At 47.0% G+C, this 26,979-nt stretch overlaps 1 protein-coding gene across 1 annotated transcript in view; it reads left to right on the top strand.

The window, feature by feature from the left end:
• Positions 1 to 26,979, top strand: part of dnah1 (dynein, axonemal, heavy chain 1) — a 48,223-nt gene that overhangs the window by 4,159 nt on the left and 17,085 nt on the right. The window contains exons 10-57 of the mRNA XM_060063849.1: positions 42 to 340; positions 984 to 1,134; positions 1,252 to 1,445; positions 1,800 to 2,025; positions 2,542 to 2,661; positions 2,744 to 2,826; positions 3,200 to 3,341; positions 3,966 to 4,121; positions 4,483 to 4,681; positions 5,244 to 5,497; positions 5,954 to 6,166; positions 6,398 to 6,562; positions 6,690 to 6,811; positions 7,216 to 7,321; positions 8,879 to 9,058; positions 9,526 to 9,666; positions 10,330 to 10,493; positions 10,568 to 10,681; positions 10,770 to 10,958; positions 11,069 to 11,174; positions 11,403 to 11,516; positions 11,603 to 11,752; positions 11,826 to 11,912; positions 12,004 to 12,190; positions 12,582 to 12,673; positions 12,776 to 12,930; positions 13,007 to 13,184; positions 13,488 to 13,682; positions 13,882 to 14,001; positions 14,246 to 14,404; positions 14,890 to 14,994; positions 15,075 to 15,215; positions 18,392 to 18,552; positions 18,715 to 18,872; positions 19,090 to 19,263; positions 19,459 to 19,488; positions 19,754 to 19,932; positions 21,571 to 21,801; positions 22,148 to 22,344; positions 22,823 to 22,958; positions 23,150 to 23,358; positions 23,884 to 24,055; positions 24,454 to 24,645; positions 25,002 to 25,112; positions 26,034 to 26,219; positions 26,398 to 26,589; positions 26,695 to 26,862; positions 26,976 to 26,979. The exon at positions 26,976 to 26,979 is cut by the window's right edge and continues 188 nt beyond it. Coding sequence (XP_059919832.1) covers positions 42 to 340; positions 984 to 1,134; positions 1,252 to 1,445; positions 1,800 to 2,025; positions 2,542 to 2,661; positions 2,744 to 2,826; positions 3,200 to 3,341; positions 3,966 to 4,121; positions 4,483 to 4,681; positions 5,244 to 5,497; positions 5,954 to 6,166; positions 6,398 to 6,562; positions 6,690 to 6,811; positions 7,216 to 7,321; positions 8,879 to 9,058; positions 9,526 to 9,666; positions 10,330 to 10,493; positions 10,568 to 10,681; positions 10,770 to 10,958; positions 11,069 to 11,174; positions 11,403 to 11,516; positions 11,603 to 11,752; positions 11,826 to 11,912; positions 12,004 to 12,190; positions 12,582 to 12,673; positions 12,776 to 12,930; positions 13,007 to 13,184; positions 13,488 to 13,682; positions 13,882 to 14,001; positions 14,246 to 14,404; positions 14,890 to 14,994; positions 15,075 to 15,215; positions 18,392 to 18,552; positions 18,715 to 18,872; positions 19,090 to 19,263; positions 19,459 to 19,488; positions 19,754 to 19,932; positions 21,571 to 21,801; positions 22,148 to 22,344; positions 22,823 to 22,958; positions 23,150 to 23,358; positions 23,884 to 24,055; positions 24,454 to 24,645; positions 25,002 to 25,112; positions 26,034 to 26,219; positions 26,398 to 26,589; positions 26,695 to 26,862; positions 26,976 to 26,979 — 7,507 coding nt within the window. The remainder of the gene's footprint in view (positions 1 to 41; positions 341 to 983; positions 1,135 to 1,251; positions 1,446 to 1,799; positions 2,026 to 2,541; positions 2,662 to 2,743; positions 2,827 to 3,199; positions 3,342 to 3,965; positions 4,122 to 4,482; positions 4,682 to 5,243; positions 5,498 to 5,953; positions 6,167 to 6,397; positions 6,563 to 6,689; positions 6,812 to 7,215; positions 7,322 to 8,878; positions 9,059 to 9,525; positions 9,667 to 10,329; positions 10,494 to 10,567; positions 10,682 to 10,769; positions 10,959 to 11,068; positions 11,175 to 11,402; positions 11,517 to 11,602; positions 11,753 to 11,825; positions 11,913 to 12,003; positions 12,191 to 12,581; positions 12,674 to 12,775; positions 12,931 to 13,006; positions 13,185 to 13,487; positions 13,683 to 13,881; positions 14,002 to 14,245; positions 14,405 to 14,889; positions 14,995 to 15,074; positions 15,216 to 18,391; positions 18,553 to 18,714; positions 18,873 to 19,089; positions 19,264 to 19,458; positions 19,489 to 19,753; positions 19,933 to 21,570; positions 21,802 to 22,147; positions 22,345 to 22,822; positions 22,959 to 23,149; positions 23,359 to 23,883; positions 24,056 to 24,453; positions 24,646 to 25,001; positions 25,113 to 26,033; positions 26,220 to 26,397; positions 26,590 to 26,694; positions 26,863 to 26,975) is intronic.

Raw genomic sequence — 26,979 nt, 5'->3', positions numbered from 1 at the left:
CCCATCTCCTCCCTCCTTCCCTGCCAAACCCCTCTCCCCAGGTCTCTCTGTTCCTCCGGGAGACCTGGGTGTCCACGCTGTGTGAAAACATCAGCTCCAAGCTGCGCTCGATGGGCCCCGGCTGGTACAACCTGGAGGAGTCGTGCTGGGAGGTGTACAGGATGTCCAAGCTGTGTCGCCTGCTGTCCGTGGTGCGCTACAGGCTGCAGGACTCGCTGCGTTTCCTCGTGCAGGGCTCACTGCAGGGCCTGGCCCAGCTGGTGCTGGACAGCTGCCACTGTGTCCATGATGCTCCTCCAGAACTGGTCTGGGGCAGCGACCTCATCACCAGCCCGTACAGGTAAAGGCAAACAGCCATGGGGAGTTTAAATGGACATTTACTTTTAGGGCATTTAGCAGACGCTTTTATCCAAAGCGACTTACAATAAGTATATTTGTCAGAAGAAGATGAAACAACAATAAATCGCTGTCGGTACAAGGATGTTCATAGACCCAAGTACCAAGCACAATCGCTAGGTTAACCCATTCCGAAAATACAACGCATATAGCTAGGGTAAGGTGTTACAAAACAAAGTACTAAAACAAAGTACGTCATACAATAAGTGTGTACATTAAGTGCCAGGACGTACAACATACATTAGGTGTGTAGGAGGGGTGGAAGGGGTGGAAGGGGGAAGCTATGCAGAGTCTAGGTGAACTCACAAACTATCAAGAATTTGTGCTTTGCCATTTAAAATGGGAAGAATAAAAGAAGGAAAATGGAATACACCAGTGCATCTGTACATACATTATTAAAGAAAGCTTCTGCATTACTCGTATGCAAGAGATGACTGCAAACCTTAAACAAACACACACATACACACACACACACACACACACACACACACACACACACACACACACACACACACACACACACACACACACACACACACACACACGCGTGACTCCACTGAATTATGTCTGTCTGTATCTGGGTCCAGGCCCAAGAAGAATCCCCTCTTCCTGGTGGACCTGGTTTTGGATCAAACCGGAGTCCACTACAGCACCCCACTGGAGGTGTTTGGAAGCTCTGTCATCAACCTGTTTGACAAAGGCATCATGGCTACACACAATGTGCCACAGCTCGACAAGGTGAGGAGATAGAACTATCCAGCATCCTTCTTAGTTCACAATCGGCTGCCCTTTCATTTCTTCTCCGATGGTATCGGAGTACTTGGCATCGTAGTTACATATGCTCTTGATCTGCAGTTTGTGATGCAGCAGATGTTCTACAGTGGGGTGCCGCTGCTGGAGTCGGTTGGTTTGTGGGAACCGGCGGTGTGCGAGCTGAGAGACCAGGTCAGCGCGGCCCTGAGACAGGCCTGTGGACCCCTCAGGGCCTATGCTGCTGAATACGAGCAGTACCTGGAACTACACAACTCAGACTTAGAAAGCCTGCTCTGGTACGCACCTCCAGAAGACGCTCCTCCGTGCACACTTACTATGCACTATTAGTTTAGCATATATTCTGCTAAATCACTATAATCAATAGTGATTTTGCCCTATTTTACCCAAGGCAACAGACTCAGATACAAGTCCTAAAGAGTGTTTAAGCTATTTGGTCTAGGATATCAAGGTTCTGAGTCCTGTCCCCTTGTCTTATTACACCTTTATTTACCTTTTAATTGATATTGTTATTTATCACGTGAGAAAAGCCCTCTGTCTATGAACTGGTGAACACAGAGATGTCCAGCTAGATTGAAGTAGAACCGCTGTCAGTAGACAGCTGAACTTGTTCTCTTTTGTTTGTCCACCAGGGCTCAGAAGCAGGTGGCGCAGACAGCGCAGGAGGTGAAGAAGGAGGTGCTGGAGATCCTGAAGGAGAAGAAGAGGCTGGAGTCCTCCTTGCCCTCCCTCATTGTGATTGGTCCGTTTGCTGTCAGTGTGGACAGCGTGCGCCAGGCTCTCTCTAAGAAGCGGAAGGCCCTGGCTAACGGCATGATAGAACATCTTACCTCTACGCTACGCAAGCAGGTCGACCTGGTGAGCCCAAGATAGACTCTACATAGTCACCCACCTTACCCCCCCACACCCGCACTTATGGTATGTTGTACGGCCTGGCATTTAATGTACACACTTTTTGTAGGTTATACGTCCTGGCAGTTAATGTACGCACTTATTGTATGTTGTACGAGCTTGCACTTAAAAACAGTACTTAGCATTGTGTAGCATCTTATCCTAGCTAGATTTGTTGTATACGGGGAATGGGTTAACCTAACAATTGTTAGTGCTTGGCACTTGGTTCTTTGAACATCCTAACTGTACAGACGGCGATATATTGTTGTTTCTCTTCCTTCAGACAAATGTACGCTTTGGATAAAAACGAGGGCTAAATGCCCAAAAATACATTGAGGGCTAAATGCCCTCAATGTAAATGTATATGTAGGGGACTCCCGGCTGATAACTCGTTTGCACATTGAGATGTTCTTTTAGGTAACCGGCATAGTTATTGATCACTGCCCCTCTTCTTGCATCATGATCTACTGTGCGTGTGTCCAGGCCTGCGAGCAGTGCAAGGCCATCAGCAAGAAGCTGAACGAGAAGCCCAACACCATCGAGGAACTTACTGAACAAAGAGAGTGGATGCAGCAGATCCCTGACCTGCTCAAGAGTCACCAGGTACGGATAAGAAAGAAGATAAAAGCTTCTAGACCCTTGTTCCACTCAATCACTTGTGAATGGACCCATCTGCCCCTCACAGGAGGTTCTGGAGAAGGCCCTGTCGGACTACGACCTGGTGGATGAGTTCTACTGCAATCTGTCTAAGGAGGATTTCAACGCAAAGTAAGACCGCTGACGGCACACAGCATAGTACTACTGATACTACCTTCACTTATATGTACTATTTATACACTTCAGATGTTCAGCAGACACTGACATCCAAAGTGATTTACGGGGACTTCAGATACGTTAATTGGGGAGCTGGCTTGATTTGGGAATCTTGCTCGTCTAGTCTATGGGTGGGCATGGGGGATCGAACACAGTACCCTTCAGCTCGGAAATCCCTAATCACTATGCTTTCCTGCCCTTTAACTGATGATATGATGTTGAGCTTTTTGTAATCTGTTGTGTCATGTGGTGAGATGGGACCTGTTTTGGGAAAGGTACACATGAAGTTGTTCGTGACTCGCTCTGACTGTGGCGGGGTTGTGTTCAGGTGGGCCGCCATCGGCTGGCCTCAGAAGATCCTGACCCAGATGGAAGAGGCGGCTGGCCAGCATTTAGAGGACGAGCAGAGCTTCCAAAAGATCCAGATGGTGGACCAGAACAACTTCCAGGAGAGGCTTGACTCACTGCAGGTTGGTGTAGCAGAATACTGTGAGAGAGTCCTGGTGCCGTGGTTCCCAGGCTTGGACTTTAGGTTTGCCACTTATTGGTCATCAAGACCTTTCACAGACCACCTCATATAAATACACATGCAATGGCCGGTTAGTACTGCAAGAAGGTCAAGGCCTGTGTGTTTATTTAGCAATCAACAATAAACAAAGAACATCAATGGTAAAAAATGACATGGAAACATATGATTTAATGCACAAAGGTCGAGTCTTTGTTTGTAATAACAAGCCATAATACTATATTTATTCAAAATATTTATCATTTATTTATATAATTCTTTTGATTAATATAAATGTGTATTTTAGGAATATAATCCCATGTACCACCTGCAGAACCCTTGCAACCAGCAGTGACAAGTGTACCTAAGGTTAAAAACACTGTTCTTGTGTTATTAGCCTTAATTACGTTAGGTTTCTGTTCCACCTTTCTATGACGATTTAGGTTGTTTAAAATGCAAAAACATTAAAAGCGTCATAGATAAAGTGTCATATCATTATTTAAATGTATTTTTATAAACCTCTTTTTTTAAAGCACACCACAGCATTTTTTGAAGGATAGGATTTCTAATTCCCACCCATTCCTCGTAGATGTTGGTGGCTGGGTTTTCTGCCCACACAGACGTTGGGCGGGCCCATGAGACAGCCAATGAGGTGAGGCGTCTGGCCAAACAGATCCAGGAGTCCCAGGTGATGGCCCAGACGTACAACAACCGGGAGCGTCTCTTCGGGAATCCCATCACAAATGTAAGCATGAAAGCCTACAACTTTCACCTTTTGAATAGCTCGAAGGCTACCATTGATTGTATCTCCCAGTCCATTGTGTTGCCAACCCCTTTGGTTTGCTGTGATAGAAAAAAAAAGAGCGCCATCCAAGTTGGAGTGTGAGTTTAAGATATTCTCTCTTACGTTTGTCTCTGATATCCCCTTTTTTGTGTTAATATGTTCTATAAGACTATCAAGAAGAAGAGGGTTATGGGCATCCCTGATGATCTCGATTCAATTAAATCAAAAACCAACTCGTCCCAACAAACTGGAAATCAACCTGTGTTAGTCCACAGGTCATCCTTGCCTTATTCCTCTACCCTAACACTGCCTTGTTGTGCAGTACGACCGGCTCGAGAAGCTGACCAAGGACTTCCAGCCGTTCAGGGACCTGTGGGCCACCACGTCCGACTGGCTGCGCTGGCACGACAGCTGGATGAACGACCCGCTGGGCGCCATCGACCCCGAGCTGCTGGAGCGCAACGTGAACCAAGCCTTCAAGAGCATGCACAAGTGTGTGAAGCAGCTCAAGGACGTCTCCGGTGAGTCACTCTGAGGGGGCTAGCCAGGGACCTACAAGCCTGCCCCATGGGCCGTGTCCTTTATGCTGTCGTGCACTGGGGCAACAGCAGTACTGTAGATGACAGAAGCAGAATTGACAAGTGGATTAAAGAGGGCTGGGTCTTTAATGGGCTCTTGACCCTCTGGGATGTGTTGTGAAGGTCCACCCCTGAAGTAAGGTGAAGGCCATACTAGAGGACAACAGCACGGCCAACTGTTGCATAGCATATCTTTTAGTCAAAGTGCCTTTAAAGTCTAATAATTCCCTGATTTTCGCGTCACGTAAATTATGTTCTTGTATATTTTATTTCTATTTCTGCTTTAACACTAACCCTGTGTTTTCACTCTATAACCTTTGTGTGTTGTACGGTGAGCAACGATCGAGCGCTCTTCCATGTGTTGTAACAAGTCTCTGTAAGGCTGTGTGATTGTGTGCACGGATGAAAAAATGTATTTATTTGAGTGCACTTTTTGACAGCAAGTCAGTCAAATAGTATAGGATTCAATTCGGTAGCGATTGACCGAGCCCTCCTTCTACCTTAGACTGCCAGGCGGTGGCGGTCGAAATCTGCGACAAGATCGAGGACTTCCGGCCCTACATCCCCCTGATCCAGGGCCTGAGGAACCCGGGGATGAGGATGCGCCACTGGCAGCAGCTCTCGGACGACATCCAGATGAACGTGAAGCCCAAGGCCAACCTCACCTTCTCCCGCTGCCTGGAGATGGGTCTGCACAACCACGTGGAGGAGATAGCCAGCGCTGCCGAGGGGGCCGGGAAGGAGTACGCCATCGAACAGGTAGGGTCGTCGGCTCAGGGGGCTTCCGTAGAACGGAATCTATTTTGATCTAATCTTGCAAGGGAAATATGAAAATGCTGTTGAATTGAATATGGGATCATGAACTCAAAGTCAGGTTTCTAGGTCTTGTTTTTCATCATTCTCAATGTTGTGCTTGGGGGGTTGCGATGTGAAATTCAATATTTTCTTGTTAAAAGGGCTGTAGGTATTACTACGAGATGTTATTTGAGTGTAATTTGTTGGTTTGGAACTTTGGAGAATCCATCCTACCTGCTAATCACATGTGCGTGAAATGCAAAGCTTCTCAATGGTGGAGAAGCGTAGTGAGGGAGGGGTGCTTTTTATGTGTTATATTCCCAAGACAATTCTGCGCTCTGTCCTACAACTCTTGAATCTTACCTACAGCACCTTTAACCGAAATGCGCTGCTCAAACACTTCCTGTCTGTCCAACGCAGGCTCTTGACAAGATGGAGAAGGACTGGTCTACGGTGGCATTTGATATAGTGGCCTACAAGGACACAGGCACCTACGCCCTGAAGAGCCCCGAAGAGGCGTCCCAGCTCCTGGACGACCACATCGTCATGACCCAGAGCATGTCCTTCTCGCCCTACAAGAAGGCTTTTGAGGAGCGCATCAGCAACTGGGAGAGCAAGCTCCGGATGACACAGGTACACAAATGCACGCACACACACACACACACACACACACACACACACACACACACACACACGCGCACACACACACACACACACACACACACACACACACACACACACACACACACACACACACACACACACACACACACAATATTCACAATATTAATAAATACGGTGCCACTGTCACTGATCTGGTTGTGTCTCTTTGTGGCCCTGTTGCCCACTGCTGGTTGGCTGAAGGACGTGATGGAGGAGTGGGTCACTTGCCAGAACTCGTGGCTCTATCTGGAGCCCATCTTCAGCTCGGATGACATCAACCGGCAGCTTCCTGTCGAGGCCAAGAGGTACCAGAGCATGGAGAGGATGTGGAAGAAGATCATGAAGAGCGCCTTTGAAAACAGACAGGTGGGCATGCTGATATACCGTTCTGGTCCTGGGATATACAATTATTACTGCAATTATACCAGAGAGGCTGTTAGAAATAGCTGTGTGTGCATGTTTCTGCTATAATGGTAACTGTGTTTGTCTTTAGGTGATTGAGGTGTGTCCAAATGCCCGTCTGCTGGACAGCTTAAGGGAGTGTAACAAGCTGCTGGAGCAGGTCCAGAAGGGGCTCAGTGAATACCTGGAGACCAAGAGAGGCGCCTTCCCCAGGTACAAGACCCTGTAGAGCCAGGCTCCTAACAGAGGTACAAGACCCTGTAGAGCCAGGCTCCTACCAGAGGTACAAGACCCTGTAGAGCTATGCTCCTTCCCTACGTACATGAAGGACTTCCACTGGAACGGATGCAACCTGCAGCATCTTGTCAAGTCTGTGTTTGACTCTGAACGATATGTGATGGCTGCTTTGGAGTACTGGCTCTTTGGCTCTTCTTGGGAGAAGAGCCATGTTCTATACCTACTGTGGACGCTGTGAATGTTGTGGTGTCACAATTCACTATCCACGTTGATGCATATTGGGATTGTTATTATAATTACTTCAACTGTCGATGTGTGACCTCAGGATAAATAGTCTATCAAGGTGCTGGAACAGATTGATGGTTATCATGTCTCTTCAGGTTCTATTTCCTGTCGGACGACGAGCTCCTGGAGATCCTGTCCCAGACCAAGGATCCTACCGCCGTGCAGCCCCACCTGCGCAAGTGCTTTGAGAACATTGCTCGGGTCGGTCCTGACACGCATTTATCATCCCTGAAACTCCCTTTATTCATCATTTAGATCTACCTATCAAAGGTGTCAAACTTGCCCGTGGGGCGATTCAATCCTGCCAAAAAGTGTGCAGGTCGGTATATTTGAGGGAAAAAGCAGAAACGGATTTGAAAAAAGCCAAAAGAAATAAAAAAGAATAACAGGTAAAGAAACAAAATAAACATTAATTAAATGAAGTCAATACACTAGCCAGCGGGACTAGTGTGTACGCAGTAGGGATGAGTCGGTCGCGACCGATTCGTTCACAACAAACTAATCCCGAACGTGAACGACAAGAACTGGTTCCCCAAAACAAGAAGAACTGGTTCTTTGATTCTTTTTAACCAAAAATATGGTCACGTAAATAAAATATACCAACGAACAGAGCTTCATCTCCCCGCGATTTATATTGATTGAGTCTACAACGTTCTCAAAGATTCAGCCAATGAGAGGTAGCAATGGTGTTGCAATGGCACCTGGGTAAACAAATGACAAGGCGGTACCGTCGAATATGCGCGCTTTCTCTGTCTGACGTATCTTGGGTCATACCATTCTACGAGGGGTCACTCATATATCCCCTTACATTTTTTCGAAAATAGACTAGACCTCCATCTGTTTATTGGATAAGCGGATTTCCCAATCCCAGGAGTCTTTGCTCCATTCTACGTCAATTTAAGAACAAACAAAGAAATTAAACTGCAGTTCGTATTTTTTATTTATGACCATGAAAGTTCTGTAATGCCTGAATAATGAAGAATTAAATGTAAAGTAAAATAAAATTATAAATGTAAAACCATGAATGAAATATAGAGAGTAAGCAAGTGGTATAAATATTGGTGGGATGTTTGGTTATACTATGTAATATATCTTCTCGATTTTCACGGGGGTTAGAGCCTAGAAGTCGTTTAAATTATGCTCACGGCCGTCTCGCGGGGGGGGGTCAGACACCAAATGACGTAATCTGACGTAACGAACAAATCAAACTAACGAATCGTTATAGTGAACTGAACTGAAAGAACTAGTTCCTGGAAAAGAATCATTTTGCCCATCCCTAGTACGCAGCAAGTTAAATTGATTTATTTTGTTGTGTCCGCTGCCATTTCCATACCCTCAGGGAAAGTTAAGACAAACACACTGGTAAACTTTGTGAACAATTTTATATTTTTATGCGGGTCACAGTAAAAAGGAATCGTCCGGCCCTAATTGACTAGCATTTGGTCTATTACGGCCCGCAGTCTCGATTGGGTTCGAAACCCTTGTCTATACGCGGTCCATATCCACATTTTTCTCTTCACCCAATATGTTTCCCTGTCTGTCCTTCCATTGAACCTTCCATCTCAGACCTTGGTCTGTAACGTTACGTCTATGTTTGCTGCGTCTTTGTTTATATTTGTATATATTTGTATATTTGTATTTGTTTATAAGTGGAGCTCCGTGTTCAGCGTGGTTCTGGTTTTCATTGCTTTTTGTCGTCGTTGTTGCAGTAATGCGTAGTAATGTTTCCGATGCCATCCCCTCCTGCTCTGCCCACAGCTGAAGTTCCAGGCAGACCTGCAGATCACCCACATGTACTCTGGGGAGGGCGAGGAGGTGGAGCTGCTGCAGCCTGTGAGGCCCAGCGGGAACGTGGAGAACTGGCTGAGGGAGGTGGAGAGGTCCATGAAGGCCAGCCTGAGGGACAACATCCACCGCTCCCTGCTGGCCTACCCTGAGGTCTGGAAGGATGACTGGACCGCTCTGGGTCCTGGACCCACACATCTACCTTTCTTTCCCCGTATTTACTATACTCTAATATACGTATATATATATATATATATATATATATATATATATATATATATAGTCTATTTACTATACTCTAATATATGTGTATATATATATATATTATATATATATATATATATAGTCTATTTACTATACTCTAATATGCGTGTATATATATATATAGTCTATTTACTATACTCTAATATACGTGTATATATATATATAGTCTATTTACTATACTCTAATATACGTATGTATATATAGTCTATTTACTATACTCTAATATGCGTGTATATATATATAGTCTATATACTATACTCTAATATACGTATATATATATATAGTCTATTTACTATACTCTAATATACGTATATAGTCTTGTGACTGCTGTGTGTTGTGCTTTTGGCGCCCCACAGCAACCCCGAACCGATTGGGTGTTGTCCTGGCCGGGCCAGGTGGTGATAGCCGGCTGCCAGGTGTTCTGGACCACTGAGGTCTCCGAGGCCCTGGAACGGGGAGACCTGTCACATCGCCTCTACCCTGAGCTCCAGACACAGGTAGGGTCAAGGGGGTACCCCGCTACTACCACATCAGTCGGCTTGGGATGCTATTGTTCATCAAGGGTTCTTTTGGAAGAAACAAAAGGCCACTGCTCTGTGTCTGTGCATATAATGCCTCCTCAAGAAGCTTAAAGGTGCTTGCACAGTTCTCCCACAAACACCCACTTTGGGAAAACCTCACCGGTTCAACGTGTTCACCAATAAGAAACTTCACCTCAATGGTCAACAACCACCAACGGTGTGGCACACTGAACCGTGGTAGTGTTTGTCGGGGAAGAGTGTAAGCACCTTAATGGGTAAGAAAAAAACACTTTTAGCAACTAGAACCTCTGTCTAAGAGTTTCAAACAATGCAATCTAAGCCGTTGTGACAGTCGTAAAGGGAAAATTGGGTTCCATAGGAGCAAGTGTGAGGGGCATTGTCAAAACACACTTCACACTCGCTTTAGCTACGGAGTGCAGCCAGTAGAAAACTACCAATCTGGAAAAGTGTTTTAGCTGGAAGGATCAGACTTCTTATATTTTACTTTCCTTCTTTTTAGTAAAAAAATAAAGAAATGTCCAATTCCTTAGAACCAAACTGAACCCTTTCAACTGAAAAAAGTGATTGTTCGGTGAACTTGTCCTATACCATTAAGTGTATGCTGTTTGCGGTGTTTAGTTGGGGGACTTGGTGCAGCTGGTGAGAGGCGGTCTATCCAAGATGCAGAGGGCTGTGCTCTCGGCTCTCATCGTCATCGAGGTCCACTCTAAGGATGTGGTGGCCAAGCTGGTGGAGGAGGGCGTCTCCAGCGTTAACGACTTTGAGTGGATCAGCCAGCTGAGGTTCGATTCGCTGCAGCATTGTGATTCACACTCACTCACACTGACGCATTGATCTGGATACCTGTTGTTTGCAGATATTACTGGGCTAAAGAGGACCTGTATGTCAGGGCAGTGAATGCAGAGTTCCTGTACGGATACGAGTACCTGGGCAACTCTGGGCGTCTCGTCATCACCCCTCTGACCGACAGGTGAACTCCCAGCTGTTCAACTGATATTCTGGCTCAGCAGGTACCTTAAGGCTGGTTTAAACGGTTTTTAACACCCAGATTATTTCAGGTGCTACCTGACCCTCACCGGAGCACTCCACCTGAAGTTTGGGGGGGCTCCCGCGGGACCGGCTGGGACGGGAAAGACGGAGACCACCAAGGATCTGGGGAAGGCCCTGGCCATTCAGACCGTGGTGTTCAACTGCTCGGACCAGCTGGACTTCATCGCCATGGGCAAGTTCCTTAAAGGACTGGCCACGTGAGTCCTGCACAATCCTTCGTATCCTGCAGACATTTGTTCTAGCATGTACACCAAATAAGTGGTCACTCTAGACCTACATTGTATTGGCTTGTTTGTGTCTCTTTCAGCTCCGGGGCCTGGGCGTGCTTTGATGAGTTTAACCGTATAGACGTGGAGGTGCTGTCTGTAGTCGCACAACAGATCACCACCATACAAAAGGCACAGCAGCAAAGGGTATAAGGCTGCCTCAGAATATGGATCTTTATATGGATATTAGAATATAAATTATGCTCGCTACCGCTCAAACAGTAACCGCTCAAACAATGGAAATTCAAAGAAAATCTTTGCAATAATAAATTGATTCCCTCTCGTCCCTCAACTCATTTGTGCAAACCAAATAGCATGAACCAAGGTGTACTCACCACTCTCAGCTTAATGTGTGTGTGTGTGTGTGTGTTGTAGGCGGAGCGCTTTGTTTTTGAAGGGGCCGAGATCCCCCTTGTCCCCTCGTGTGCCGTCTTCATCACCATGAACCCTGGTTATGCTGGCCGCACTGAACTACCTGACAACCTCAAGGTCCTCTATGATGAGAAGATAATAACAGTCTGCGTTCACTCTAACCAGTACTAACTCTGATTCATGTATGTTTAAAACCACTTCAGGCCCTTTTCCGGCCCATGGCTATGATGGTTCCTGACTATGCTATGATTGCAGAGATCTCTCTGTACTCGTTTGGCTTCAGCAACGCCAAAGTCCTCTCCAAAAAGATCACCACCACCTTCAAGCTCTCCTCCGAGCAGCTTAGCGCTCAGGTAAAGAAATGCAGTTTAATCACGAACATTAACTAGCCAGATAAAACTTGTGAACTTGTATTGCTGTTTGCAGGATCACTATGACTTTGGCATGAGAGCCGTGAAGACTGTGATCTCAGCTGCTGGAAACCTTAAGAGAGAGAATCCAGACATGGATGAGGTAAGATCCTTTTTTTTGCTGCAAAGACTTTTTTCAATTAATTCGAAAAATATCAGTACACTGTTTCCTATTTAACACTCTTCCCCCCCAGGAGTTGATCTGCCTGCGGGCCATCCGAGACGTCAACGTCCCCAAGTTCCTTCAGGACGACCTGAAGCTCTTCAACGGTATTGTGTCAGATCTGTTCCCGAAGATCAAGGAGGAGGCCGTAGACTATGGCGCCCTGGAGGAATCAATACGCAACGTCTGCAACAAGAGGAACCTCAAAGATGTCGATGGTGAGTGTGGTGTGTACGTTTGGAAGAATCTAGAATCACTCAATGTTTGAGTGCTGTGCGTTATATGTGTTGGGATTCTGTGAAAATATCTTAACTTCTTTACGATTTGGGTATTATATTGAGACTCCGGTTCTATTTTGTTAGTGTCTGCTGTAGTTTTCTTTTCAAAGTTTCTTAACAAAACCTCATTGTTGATGCAAATGAACTGTTCGCAAATAGACTATAGCTCCCTCTGTAGGATGGTATCATCATCATATATCATATATATACCCACTAAGAAAACATCCATGTTTCCAAGGCAGAATATCCCGATACTAAAATGAGCCGATTTATCCCCCATCCCTACAAGGCTAATGTTGATCGGTGATGATTCCTACCTTCTGTCTGTCAGGATACATCACCAAGTGTATCCAGCTGTACGAGACTACAGTGGTAAGACATGGCCTGATGTTGGTGGGGCCAGCTGGATCAGGCAAAACCAAGGTGAGTACTTCAACCCTGTGCATCCCTCCTCATTGTTTGCATGTGTAATACCCAGGCATGATTCAGCAAGGTCAGCTAGTCAAGGGTACGTCCATGTGCTAGTGTTACCAGACACTAGGAGCTGCCATCACAGCCCTCAAGGGACAGCCGTCGGTGAGCGGTGGTGTGTACGAGGTGGTTCACATCTTCGTGCTCAACCCGAAGTCCATCACCATGGGGCAGCTCTACGGGCAGTTTGACCCGCTCACACATGAATGGTAAGCATTGATTCCCTAATCAGCTCAAAAGGGGACACATCCTTCATACACAAACCCACATCTTGTCCCCTCGTAGGACTGACGGTATCCTTTCCTCCCTGATCCGTGGCGGGGCGGTGTCCATGAACGAGGAGAAGAAGTGGTACATGTTCGACGGGCCCGTGGACGCTGTGTGGATCGAGAACATGAACACGGTGCTGGACGACAACAAGAAGCTGTGTCTCAGCTCCGGGGAGATCATGAAGCTCACCGATGTGAGCCCTTCTTACTATTTGAGGAAACTCCTTGTTCCTGGTTATAGACTTTATTTCAATGCTTTTTTTCCATTGCGACTTTCAGTGAAGTCATAAACATGTTAATCAAGAGCAGCCACTATACTATCCTGCCAACTATAGAGCAAAAAAAACAATAATCAAGCAACAAAAAAATGTATGTTATGTAATCGTAACAAAGCAATTATAATGACCTGTTTATTCGCTGAGATGACAGCATGACCTTCAAGGTGTTTCGGTTACGTCATGAGTCCTTCTCTGTCCTTTTGGGTGTGTTCTATGCAGGTGATGACCATGATGTTCGAGGTGCAGGACCTGGCCGTGGCATCTCCAGCCACCGTGTCTCGCTGCGGCATGGTGTACCTGGAGCCCAGCATCCTGGGCCTGACGCCCTTCACTGAGTGCTGGCTGCGGCAGCTCCCCGGACCCCTCCGAGCCCACACAGAGCAGCTCAGCTCCCTCTTCACGGCCTTCCTGCAGGTAACACTTTCACATCTAGCTCTGTGTTTCTCATCCTAATCAAAAACGAGTACACATCTATGTCCATGACCACATATAGTTGGTTACATGTGGATCATGAATTTGTTGCCGTTGTAAGCATATTGGATATCCTCTGAAATTAGAAGATAATCCTTTGATATCTGCTGAAATGAGAAATTGCTTCTATGTGTTTCAACAGGACTCCATCACTTTTGTGCACGAGTCAGTGAAGGAGGTCATCGCCTCAACGGACAGCAACCTGACCTGTAGCCTTCTGAACCTGATGGACTGCTTCTTCAAACCATTCGTTCCAAAAGAGGTAGGTCTGCAACCCACCTCTGGTTAACTCTGTGCTGTTTATCCAATGGCCATTTATGAAGAAATGATTCTCCAAGCTTGATCTAAAACACATTTGCAAAATAATAGTTGTAAAGTAGTTTTAGTGAAACAGCAATGAGACCATGAGATCATGGTATGTGGTACATCACAGCGGTTTGAACGAACAACACAAAGAGGAGGCTACACCTTCATCTCCACTCATCTCCTAATGTTTGGTACTGCAGGATGTGAAGCCCCCTCCCCAGCAGACACTGAGCCGCCTGGGGGAGCTGATCCAACCCTGGTTCATGTTCTCTCTGGTGTGGAGCGTTGGAGCCACCGGAGACGGGGGCAGCCGCCAGCGCTTCAGTGCCTGGCTCAGGGGCAGAATGGCTGAGGAGAAGGTCAGTTCACATGTGTCAGAGTGGTTTGCATGGCTGAAGGATGTGAAAGGTCTGGAGGAACACTGCTCATACTGACACTGTCTCCTCTAGAGGAACACTGCTCATACTGACACTGTCTCCTCTAGAGGAACACTGTGCTCATACTGACACTGTCTCCTCTAGAGGAACACTGCTCATACTGACACTGTCTCCTCTAGAGGAACACTGTGCTCATACTGACACTGTCTCCTCTAGAGCAACACTGTGCTCATACTGACACTGTCTCCTCTAGAGGAACACTGCTCATACTGACACTGTCTCCTCTAGAGGAACACTGCTCATACTGACACTGTCTCCTCTAGAGGAACACTATGCTCATACTGACACTGTCTCCTCTAGAGCAACACTGCTCATACTGACACTGTCTCCTCTAGAGGAACACTGCTCATACTGACACTGTCTCCTCTAGAGGAACACTGTGCTCATACTGACACTGTCTCCTCCAGATGGACATGTGTTTTCCAGAGGAAGGCGTGGTCTATGATTACATGCTCGATGATGCAGGGATCTCTAACTTTGTGGATGGACATGAGGATGACCAAGAGAGAAAGGTATGTCAACTACATTCATACAAATAAATTCATGAATACGAGTAGATGGCCGATATGGAGAGCGGCGTGCTGGTCCTTAGGTGCAGTGGGTGGGCTGGATGGAATGCACCCCCAACGTGGTCATCGACAAAGAGACAAGCTATTCTGACATAATCGTTCCCACACTGGACACTGTGAGAACGTCATTCCTGCTGGACATGCTCTTAGCAAACAGGAAGCCTGTGAGTATTAACGCCTTCTTCCCCAAATGATCTGTTGACGGGTTAAGCCCCTCCCCCCCAATTCAAAGATATTTTAAGGCATTTTAGGGCGTAGGAAAGAAGTCATACATATGATACTCCACTGATACTAGATAGTATACAGATGGTATTCAATCTAAACCATGACATTTATTTCCAGCGGAAATTAAATCTTCCACTTATGCTGTGTTCTAGCTTTATTTACTCTTACCAAGTAGCATCTACGTTGACTTTTTCACCTGCACAACAATCAGCTGTTATCCTTCTTTCTTTTTCTCTTTTTTTTTCGTTACCAAAATTACATTACAGCCCTTGCATTTGTGGAGATATACTCTTTTTACTTTTGGTATGTTATTTTCAGAAAGAACTTGTTAACTGAAAATATTAACTGACATTTGACCTTTCTGTCTCCAAGAACATTGAAACAACATAACGAGTTAAATTTTAGGTGAGCTCTGGGCCCAGTTTCCCGAAAGCATCGTTAGCCTAAGTGGTTTGTGAAGTTTGTCGTACGAGCATCTTACAGATTTCACACGGTTTCCCGAAAGCATCGTTGGTAACAAAAGTCGTGAAAACACTCGTAGCTAACGAGGGCTCCAGGGGTACTCGTAGGGTGCTAAGAGCATCGTTACTAAAGCCTCAGTGGAGACGCCAGCTGGACATTCCGTGGTATTAGATGTGTTTTATTAAAACACAATACCACTGAATGTCCAGCTGGAGCAATTTCGCAATACCCCAAAAACAGTGGTTACCGCCGATATATTAATCATAGACAAGGCTACTGTTAGATTTAAAACAGCAAAAACCGAGACATGTTAGAAGTCAACAAAAACATAATTTATTGCAGCAATTTAGAATTCCAAAAATACATGTGCAGCTGAAATGTACCGATCAAACGCCACGTCACAAGGCATATAATAAAATCAAATCCATTTCTCTTGTCGGAGGTCGCTTTCGAGCTGCACTTGCTGTCTCCCTCTGATTTTAATTCAACCATCGTAGTTCAAATGTCCTCATATTGTTTAATGACAGAAGAATACCGTACATGAATCATGCTGAGACCAGCGGGTGTCTGAGAATTTCTACGAACATCCCTGACCACTGTTCATTTGCGTTTGTAGCCTACACTCAGACGTGAACTCATTATTGCATGCGGGTGCCTTCTTTCATAAAAAATTTAAAACATTCAGGAATATGCAAATTATTCTTAAGAGGTCTCGACTCCGTGCGCAGCCCCGCCTTCTCCAGTCAACAAAGAAAGCCCGCGCCGTGACGAACAGGGGATTTTGCTCCCTCGGTTATACACAGGAAACTTGAGATAAGCCGGTGAAATCGCTGGGCGTGCCATGCCGAACCGGCTTGGAAGTGTAAAAAGGCCTATACATCCTCCTGCCCAACAATATGGGCAGGATCTAGACCAAGCTCTCCTAATCAGGTCAGCAATAGCCGTGTGTCAATGCCCAGCCTCTGCGTTTGAATGATAATGAATGCATTTTTTATGTTTACACCAAAGATTCTAGACTAGAGAGTGCGCGCCAATCAATGAAACCTTATGCGGAATCAGATAAAGTCTGCTCTCTTTGCTGCGCAAAGCATGTTTCACAAATTAAGATAAATGTAGTTGTCACACAAGCTGTTTTTGACTTAAAGGGAAACTTCACCCATTTCCATTAAGCTTTGTATCGTTAGAAACTCATATTTTTTAATGGTCGTGCATCATTACCTTATTTTCTGGAGAGACTGGAGAGATCCGTATCGATCTCCAACACTTCCTGTTTAAGATGACGCAATATGACGATTTTTGCGTAGAAGTAAATAGGAAGTGTAAGAGGTGAGGATTCTCGTAAGACTACAAGCACTAGTCCCACTGACGCTACAGACCTATTAGAGCAGTGCCAGTGGGTGGGACTTTACCAGCAGAAACTAACATCCACAGCGTCTGAAGCTAAGGCCCCGTCCACACGAAGCCGATTTCATGGCGAAACCGCAAAGGTCTTGTACGGTTCGGCCTTCCGTCCACACGAAGCCGGCGAATCCGCTGACCGAAACCGCAAACTTCTGAAACCACCCTCGGAGGTGGTTTCAAATCTATCCGGTTTCGTTTTGGTTTCGTGTGGACGCCTGAAACCGACTGAAACCGCAAACCATGACATCATCGCCCCACCCCTCGACCTCCTAGCCAATGGCTCTTAAGCCCGCGGAGTCTCAGAAATCACAACAAAAAAGATGATGGCGGACTACAAGCTTGTAATCGTTCTGCAGCATATCATGTCCCTTGTTGGGTTGCTAAGCCATTATTTATTGAGAATCTAGTTCGCCATCGTAGAAGAGCTGTTTGTTTGTGTTGTTAGTGGTTCGGGGGGCAGCCTTTATGCGCATGCTCGCCTCTTCTTCTTCTGGATTTGTGTACCAGAAGCAGCGCCCCTTATGGGCCTGGAATGTTTACTACAGCGTTTCTACAGATCTATCCGGTTTCGCTTGGCTTCGTCTTTACGGAGATACTTCGAAACCGGATAGATCGAAACCGTAACGGTTTCGCCCGTTTCGGCTTCGTGTGGACGGGGCCTAAGCTAACAGAGGCTGTTGATAAAACTGAAGTACAATGGAGGAAGGTACTGGATCTGACAAAGAAGATGGCACCATGCAAAAGTTCACCACCGGTGAAATGCTCCTTTAAAATATGGAATTATTTGAGGGAGGAAAATGCTATGAAAAAATATACGCCCAGTACGTTCAGGATTAGGACTGATAAAGTTTTAGTATTTGTAGCGTTCATATTGTTGTGGTCTATTCCTTTCGTAGGACAATCGATACTTGATGTGAGATACTTGAACCCGTTTGAACCCTATTTTACTGCGACATTCCTGCGTCTCCCCCTCCTACAGAGCCCATTTCAGCACTGTGTCAGTGGACAGTTACAAGCCTATGAACGTTGTTAGCGCAGTGCACCCGCGTTCATGTTAAGAGGAGTTTCGGGAAACGCTCCAAAGAAATTTACAAAGGTTCGCACGATCCTTCGTGAGAATGATCGTACAAGCTTGGATCCACCGTTATCGGGAAACGGGGCCCAGGTTTCAATGGCTCTAGTTCATCTGAATGAAGGAGCTAATTTGTGTGTTGTGATTTATCGTTTCACCCCCTTAACCTTTGTTGTGAAGGTCCTGTGTGTTGGTCCCACCGGCACAGGGAAGACCCTGACCATGTCAGACAAGCTGCTCAACAACATGCCCGCTCAATACGTCACACACTTCCTCAATTTCTCGGCCCGCACTTCAGCCAATCAGACTCAAGATTACATCGACAGCAAATTGGACAAGAGGTACTTACTGGCAATATGCACTATCACACAAGCTTCACTTTTATACTCATTATAGTCCAGTACATAAGATGACCTGCATTCCAACAATACATACTCTCCCTTAACTCAGCCTGTGTTTCTCTGTGGAGTGTATTTATTGATGAATGTGTGTACGTCTGTCAGACGTAAGGGTGTGTTCGGGCCTCCACTGGGCAAGAGCTTCATCATCTTCATCGATGATCTGAACATGCCCATGTTGGAGACCTACGGCGCCCAGCCTCCCATAGAACTGCTCCGCCAGTGGATGGACCACCGAGGCTGGTACGACAGGAAGCAGATAGGTAAGACAGGAAGCTACATATCATTCATGCTGCAGGTTCCGTTTAAGCCTCTGGCTCAACTGAGCATACTGGCGCTCGCAGACTACGGACATTGGCGCTCAAACCCGGTACCCTTCGTCTGGGTGTCAAACATCCTAAACACAAGCCTACCCGGGCCCTTCTGCTTGCAACAAGGAATGAAATGATCTATCTTCTGTTGCTATTACCTCCAACACAGGAACCTTCAAAAAGGTGGTGGACATTAACTTTGCGTGTGCCATGGGCCTGCCCGGAGGTGGACGCAACCCGGTAACGCAGCGCTTCACGCGCCATTTCAACATGTTGTCCCTCACCCAGATGGAAGACGCCAGCATGAAGACCATCTTCTCTACCATTCTAGGGAGCTGGATGGGTGAGTAGCGTGTGTGTGTGTGTGTGTGTGCTTTTCTGTGTGTACGTGTGTGTGTGTCCGTGTCCGTGTGTGTGTATGTGTGTGTGTGCGTTTGTGCATGTGTGCCTTTGCGTATGTGACCATGCATGCATGCAGAGGTGAAGCAGTGACGAGTCTTGAAGCTTGCATCCTGTCTTGTCTTTCCCTCCTCCTCAGATGGACAGATGAGTCAGAAGGCACCAGGCGGTAAGGCAGGGAAAGAGAGGAAGCAAGTGAAGTGAGGGCATAGCATTTAAAATAACGCGAGCCAGTTTCAGCGCAGGGCGTTAACCACGTCTGTATTCTACAATGACAGGATAGGGGGTATAGCCGAGCTTTACAATCATTGATCAGGCAAGCTATTACCGTAGACTTAATAACTGATTCACAGTTGAAGATGCTCTCTAGACTCTCCCTCCCTTCATCTCCTCTCTCTTCCTCTTCATCTCTTCGTCTCTGTGTTGTTCACCAGTCCCTGTCCCAACCCTCCAGCCCCTGAACAGTCCTCTAGTAGATGCCACGCTGAAGGTCTACTCCACCATCACCTCTCAGCTCCTGCCAACACCCGCCAAGTCCCACTACACCTTCAACCTGCGGGACCTGTCCAAGGTCTTTCAGGGCGTGCTGATGGCCGAGGCCTCCTCCGTAGAGGTACGTAGTCCAAGCGTTCAACCAAGTATGGTATTAGGTGCTGGAATGAATTCCCCATGGTTAATGTGACTAGGTTTGACTCCCAGCTGGAGGGTTATGGGTTCTGACCACAAGGCCACAGTATACCTGAAAGAGTCCCTGGGCAAAATAATTAACCCCTAGCTGCTTCTAAAGCCGTGGCATACCAAACCAACGTCAAAGAAAAAACAACGACTGTTGCGTTGCCTCGCATCGCCTGAGACTTGGCCAAAACGTTGCACTTGAAAACACTGCACTAGAGACAATGGCCAACTAGCAAGGTCTGTATTTATCTTTTAAAAAAGGGACAACTGTGGCCCAGGAAGGCGGATTAAAATGAAACAAAGCAGCGTTTGTCCACAATTTCACACCACTCTCGCTCTGACGGTTTCGTAATATACTTCTATAAAGTGGTCGAAGATGAACAGCCAATCCGAGCGACTAAACAGATGCCTCGTAGCCCCAGTTTCTTCCGGACATACCACAGAAACTAGGGCTACAGACGCTCACCGACACCACCATATTGTCCCGCAGCCGACCGCTGGCCTGGTGTGTCAGGGCCTGTAAAGATCCCATATCATGTTTTTTAGGGTTAATAACTGCATTTGTGGGTACTACTAGACCATGGGGTTATATCCTGTAGGTTGGAAATGCGCCTTATTATTCTCCATCTGTAAACCAATTTCAGCTTCTTTCAAAAACGACCTGTTTTGTATCATGTTGCTTTAAGGCTGCAGTCCTGAGTAGCCCAGTCTGCTGTGATTGGTCAGCACGCCCACTCTGTTGCGATTGGTCGAACGCTTTGCGCGAGTGTCAGCAAATTCACAACTCAGAGAAGTTTTAAAAATTACGGGTAGCCGGGAGGCGGGACTTCTGCACTTCAGCCCCTCCCAATTCACAGTCTGACGTTCGATTATTACAGAAGTAAAGTTTCCCCCTGGCTCGGACTTCGATTTTTCTAGCTAAGCAGACGTAAAACATTAGAGGGGTATTTCAGACGCACGTTCAAGTTAATTCGAACTAAATCTAATTACAATGAAAAAAGGATCTCTTATCCTTCTAATTATAACAAAAATACATTAACTTAAGGTGTATGTGTCTTTCAATGTAAATGCAAACGAAAAGGTTCTATTGAAGCGTGTATCTTTGAACATAATTCTTGTAGGCTATTCATGTTTGTGTTTGTGTTCGTGGTCAGAAAACAATATCGCTCCCGACTGTGGACAGCGTTTTCCTAATGCGGTCCCCTCCTCGGCCTCAAATCCTTCCTACCTATATTGAGTTCCAAGAGGAATCTCAAGCCACCATTAACAGTGCCAGAAGGGGGAGGTTATTTTCAATAAAATAGAAGTAAGAATAAATTGGCCCGAACACCATGATATAACCCCTTTAAAGTGGAACCTAATCTGTTGATCCACCTTTGTAACATGCTTCAGCTTTTGTCCGTCAGTTTGGTTTTCCTATTCACAGATAAAATATGCATAAAATAATCAGCTAAATTAATCAAGATTTTTTTTGCTGTCGTTTTGCTACTACTCCATTGACCAAAACAAGTTTTATATTATTGTAAGTTGATTTACTAGTTACTGACTCCAGCACTGCTGTGATGATGTCCACCAGGACAAAGTGCAGCTGCTCCGGCTCTGGTACCATGAGAACTGCCGGGTGTTCCAGGACCGCCTGGTCAGTCCCCAGGACAGGGACTGGTTCGACCGGCTCCTGCAGAGCTGCATGGAGGAGCTGGGCTGCAGCGTGGAGGAGGTGGTGCCCTCCAGACCCGTCCTGTACGGAGACTTCATGACCCCCGGCACGGACAACAAGGTCTACGCACCCATGGACAACCAGGAGAAGGTTTGATCTCCAATGTCTGGTCCTGCACAAATAGGAATAACTGCTTCTAAAAAATTGTGCAGAAATGCTGTGCAAATTATAGAAATATGTATTTAAATAACCTGTGGTTGTAGTGTGTGGGGATGGTTTAGAGGTTGTGGATTCCTCCAGGTGTTGTTGTAGTGTGTGTGGGGATGGTTTGGGGGTGGTCATCCTCTGGGTTTTGTCCCTGAGGCTTCGGTACTGTTCCCCCGACGGCAGTAGCTCAAACCCTTTCTGGTCGGGGTGGCTGGGGTCCCTGATGATTCTGAGGGCCGTCTTGACCCGCCGGGGCCTGTAGGTGACGATGTTTGTCCGTCCTCCCCAGCTGGTGCGCGTGATGGAGGAGTACATGGAGGACTACAACCAGGGCAGCACCAGCAAGATGAGACTGGTGCTGTTCATGGACGCCGTGCAGCACGTGTGCTGCATCAGCCGCATCCTGCGCCAGCCGCTGGGCAACGCGCTGCTGCTGGGGGTGGGGGGCAGCGGACGGCAGTCCCTCACCAGGCTGGCCTCCCACATGTAGGAGCACAGCACACACGCTCGGCTGCAAGGCTGTGTGTTAGCCTCTTTCAGCCACTTTCCCCACACTTCCACACGCTTTACACTGAAGCAGTGGTACTCTGTAGCTCACTACTTGGTTTGGAACTCCTGAATCGATCTTTCTTCAGGTGGACAAATCCACAAACTTTGATGCACACATGCTCTAAATTAATTGACTGGAACTGGATTGGTGCTTATACACTTCAATTAGTGCGTGAAGATAAAATATTCGTCACCTCTCAAGCTTTTGTTTATGAGCTGATGCTGATTTCTCCTTATTGTGGTGGTCTATGTGTGTGTGTGTGTGTGTGTGTGTGCGTGCTTGTGTGTGTGTGTGTGTGTGTGTGTGTGTGTGTGTGTGTGTGTGTGTGTGTGTGTGTGTGTGTGCGTGTGTGTCTGTGCGTGTGTTTTCGTGTGTGTCTGTGTGTCTGTGCGTGTGTGTGTGTCTGCCCCTCAGCTCGGATTATGAGTGTTTCCAGATTGAATTGTCTAAGAACTATGGTCAGACTGAGTGGAGGGAAGACATCAAGGGCATCATGCTGAAGGCCGGCCTGACCAACCAGCAGATCACCTTCCTGTTTGTAGACACACAGGTGTGTGTGCATTCATGTGTGTGTGTGTGTGTGTGTTTCTTTTTGTAATGCAGGCTAACAATACTGACTAATTGTTATGCAAAACAACTTAGCTAAGTGATAAAAAAACCTTTTCTCATTGCCGGTTAGAACTGTTCCAGATATGCTTTTCAGCCTGTCTGGGAGTGATGGGAGTCTCTGATCCCCCCCAGATAAAGAGTGAGTCGTTTTTGGAGGACGTGAACAGCATCCTGAACTCCGGAGACGTGCCCAACCTGTACGCGTCCGACGAGCAGGAGCGGATCCTCAGCTCCATGAAGCCGGTGGTGCAGAACGCGGGCCAGCAGCCCACCAAGGCCAACCTGATGTCCGCCTACATCAAGAGGGTCCGCAGCAACATCCACACAGTGCTCTGTATGAGGTGAACAACTCACATCAACTCTGCCTAGAACGCTTGTTTATGATTGTAACGAGTCACCATGAAGGTCCTAAGACCCCAAGGAGTAGACTCCTCCCACTCGCTCTCCAGGTTCATGGTTCACAGGGCTTCATTGCCATGGAAAATGTACATTTATGTTGCCAAAGCACAACAATTCAATAGGATAGAACATTAGAGCGAAAAATCCATTTTCTAAAAATGCAATGTAATAAAAACATTAATGTATATACAATGAAAAGTGAGCCTATGATCTTAGACTATGTGGTAATGGGCTAGAATAAGATGATTTTTCTTCAATGAGCTCTTTAAATCTCTCTCTCTCTTATTATTATTATTTTTTCTCTGGGTGTTTGGTTTCCTGTGGTGTTCATGTTTGTCTCTCTCTCTCTCTCTCTCTCTCTCTCTCTCTCTCTCTCTCTCTCTCTCTCTCTCTCTCTCTCTCTCTCTCTCTCTCTCTCCCCCTCCCTCTTTCTCTCTCTCTCTCTTTCTCTCTCTCTCTCTCTCCAGTCCCATTGGGGAGGTGTTCAGGGCCCGGCTCAGGCAGTTCCCCTCCCTGGTGACCTGCTGCACCATAGACTGGTTCAGCGCCTGGCCCCAGGAGGCGCTGCAGTCTGTGGCCACCTCCTTCCTCAGTGAGCTCCCCGAGCTGGAGGCCAGCCCCGCAGCCATGATAGGACTGGTATGGATGGCTATGTGTGTGTGAGGGATAAGGTGCTCTTTTGACAATATCAAAGTCAGGAATCGTTTCAGCTGGTGGTTCCCAAACCTTTTTGGCTTGTGGCCCCACTTTCAGGTCTTAATAATTCCTTCGACCCCCATATTTTTGTGCTTCTGCGTCCCCACACATTCTTTGTACTCCGTCAACATCGGTTTTTAATGTTAATGTCCTAGACGAAGTATGCACATTATACCAAACTTTACTTTGCTTTGAATTCTTCAGTTGTCCCTTTAAAAAGCAACATCAAATATCCTAAGCTTCCAAGCCATGTCCATGTCAGGGGCCCATACGTGGGGCCCTCCTGGGCCCTTAATGCCCAGAGCATACCGGTCTCTGACCGCGTTCTCCCTGCTCCCCAGACCTCCATGTGCGTGAGGATCCACCAGACGGTGGCGACCAAGTGCGGGCAGTACCTGGCCGAGCTGTCACGCCACAACTACGTCACGCCCAAGAGCTACCTGGAGCTGCTCAGCGTCTTCTCCTCTCTCATTGGCCGCAAGAAGCAGGAGCTCCACAGCGAGCGGCAGCGCATGAAGACCGGCCTCGACAAGGTCGGGCCACTCTGAAGCCTTGCACTGCATCACGTTTCCTCTTGTGTTGTTACGCCCTTCATAACTATCACCGCAGTAAACAGCCTTTCCTTGTTCAGTAGTGGCAGGTCCAAGTTCTTACTTAGCATCTTTGGATTCTAATTTAGAATAAGAGTAATAAATAAAGAATCGACTGTCAAGTACTCAAATAAGCATAAGTGGCTCTAGGAGGGTATGTATATCGCACATGTGATATTGACCATTACAAATGTTGAGCTATTACACGCATGTATATTTAAATATGAACTGCTTTCTGGAGTGTCCCTGCTTGGGAGGGTTGTTGACCGGGTGATGCGCGACGCTGTGGCTCCCCTCAGCTCCTCAGCACGGCCGAGGACGTGAGCAAGATGCTGGAGGAGCTGGAGAACATGGGGCCTCTTCTGGAGGAGGCAGCCAGAGACACCGAGGCCACCATGCAGCAGATCAAGGTAGGAGGGAGGCAGATACCACCTTACTAACCACCCCGAGGGTCTCGTTTTAGGTCTGCTGCATAGTTTGGCGCTGCATAAGTTCCGTCAAATTCACTCTTGTAAAAAATGTCTATCTTGAGCGTTCCTTTGGACAAGGTTGTCCTGTTATGTGTGCGTGTGCGTGACACTGACACCCCAGTTCTTGTGTATTTTTCTTCATCCAGTAGATAATCAGGTCTAGGGCTGGGATAAACGATTATTTTTTAAACGATTAATCTAGCGATTATTTTTTCGATGCATCGATTCATCTAACGATTCATTTTTTCAGTCCGATTCGATTTCGATTCGATTCGATTCTCGATTATCTCCCCATTAATTGACTAATAGCAATTTATACATGTTGATTTACATATCTGAATTCCTTAACATTTCAATACATGTTTATTGCCTTTAAATTCCAAAATAAAAGTGCAAAGTAATGCATTCTTAGAATTCTACGGTGCTCAGTCATCTGCAGCTGCTACCGGGTGACGCCTCTTCAGGTGCTGGTGAATTGCCATGGTGCTAGAATGGAAAGTCATCTCCATTTTGCAAAGACGACATATCACGGAATCGTTTCATTTCACATTAAAGAATTCCCATACTTTAGAGGAACGAGTGCGTGGCGCCTAGCACTTATGAAAGTCTGAGGAGCCACTCGCGTTGCAACTACGCTCCGGCGCCGCCCATCTTTTTTTTTTTTTTTTTTTTTAAATCGACGCGCATTTTTCGCGTCGACGTAATTTATGCGTCGACGTCGTCGATTACGTTGACGCGTCGTCCCAGCCCTAATCAGGTCATGGCAATATGAACGAAAACCAAAAAGTCTGGATTGAGATAACTGATGTCTAGCTGTGCCAGTGACAGGGGGGGGTGACGTGTGACACCTGCTCCTACCAGGAAGACACGGTGGTGGCCGAGGAGACGCGCACGGCCGTGCAGGCCGAGGAGGCCAAGGCCCTGGAGAAGGCCCGGGTGGCAGGCGCCATCGCGGCGGACGCCCAGAAGGACCTGGACGAGGCCCTGCCCGCGCTGGACGCCGCCCTCACCAGCCTCCAGTCACTCAACAAGAACGACGTCACGGAGGTCAGGGCCCTGATCCGCCACCACGCCATGTGATGCTGGGATTATAGAGGAGCACCTGAAAGGATTGAACACGTATTCACAAAGTCCACCTCGCTGTATAGGGGGCAGGATAGTCTCGTAGTTGCGTCAGATAGATAACCTTCCTTGTGAACAGTTGAATATATAGATCTTTCTGTAGGTGCGTGCAATGCAGCGGCCTCCACATGGTGTGAGGCTGGTGGTGGAGGCGGTGTGCATCATGAAGGGCATCAAGCCCAAGAAGGTAGCAGGCGAGAAGCCGGGAACCCGGGTGGACGACTACTGGGACCCGGGAAAAGCTCTGCTCCAAGACCCGGGCAAGTTCCTGGATGGCCTCTTTAAGTTTGATAAGGTAGGGAAACAAAGAGGAAGAAGAGTGTCTGCTAGTGACCAAATAGTTAGGAGCTGTTGAGCGCCAACATTTGTGTACCCCCTAAATGTCATAGTTTTCCCACAGGAGAACATTCCAGATTCTGTGATCAAGCTGGTGCAGCCGTACATCGATAACGAGGAGTTCCAGCCTGCCTCAATCGCCAAGGTGTCCAAGGCCTGCACCTCCATCTGCCAGTGGGTGCGCGCCATGCACATGTATCACTTCGTGGCCAGAGCTGTGGAGCCAAAACGGGTACGACCTGGACTTCACACGGCCCGATAGCGGGGCACCGCTGCCGACACGGCGCTCCTAGCACACCCGCTCGTACTCTTAACTCAACCTCCGACCTGTACCTGTTGACGCAGCAAG

This window comes from Gadus macrocephalus, chromosome 1 (genome assembly GCF_031168955.1).
Source record: "Gadus macrocephalus chromosome 1, ASM3116895v1".
In the NCBI taxonomy this organism is placed as follows: Eukaryota; Metazoa; Chordata; class Actinopteri; order Gadiformes; family Gadidae; genus Gadus; species Gadus macrocephalus.
Note: the sequence above shows the minus strand (reverse complement) of the source record. Positions and strands in the feature narration are given on the sequence as shown.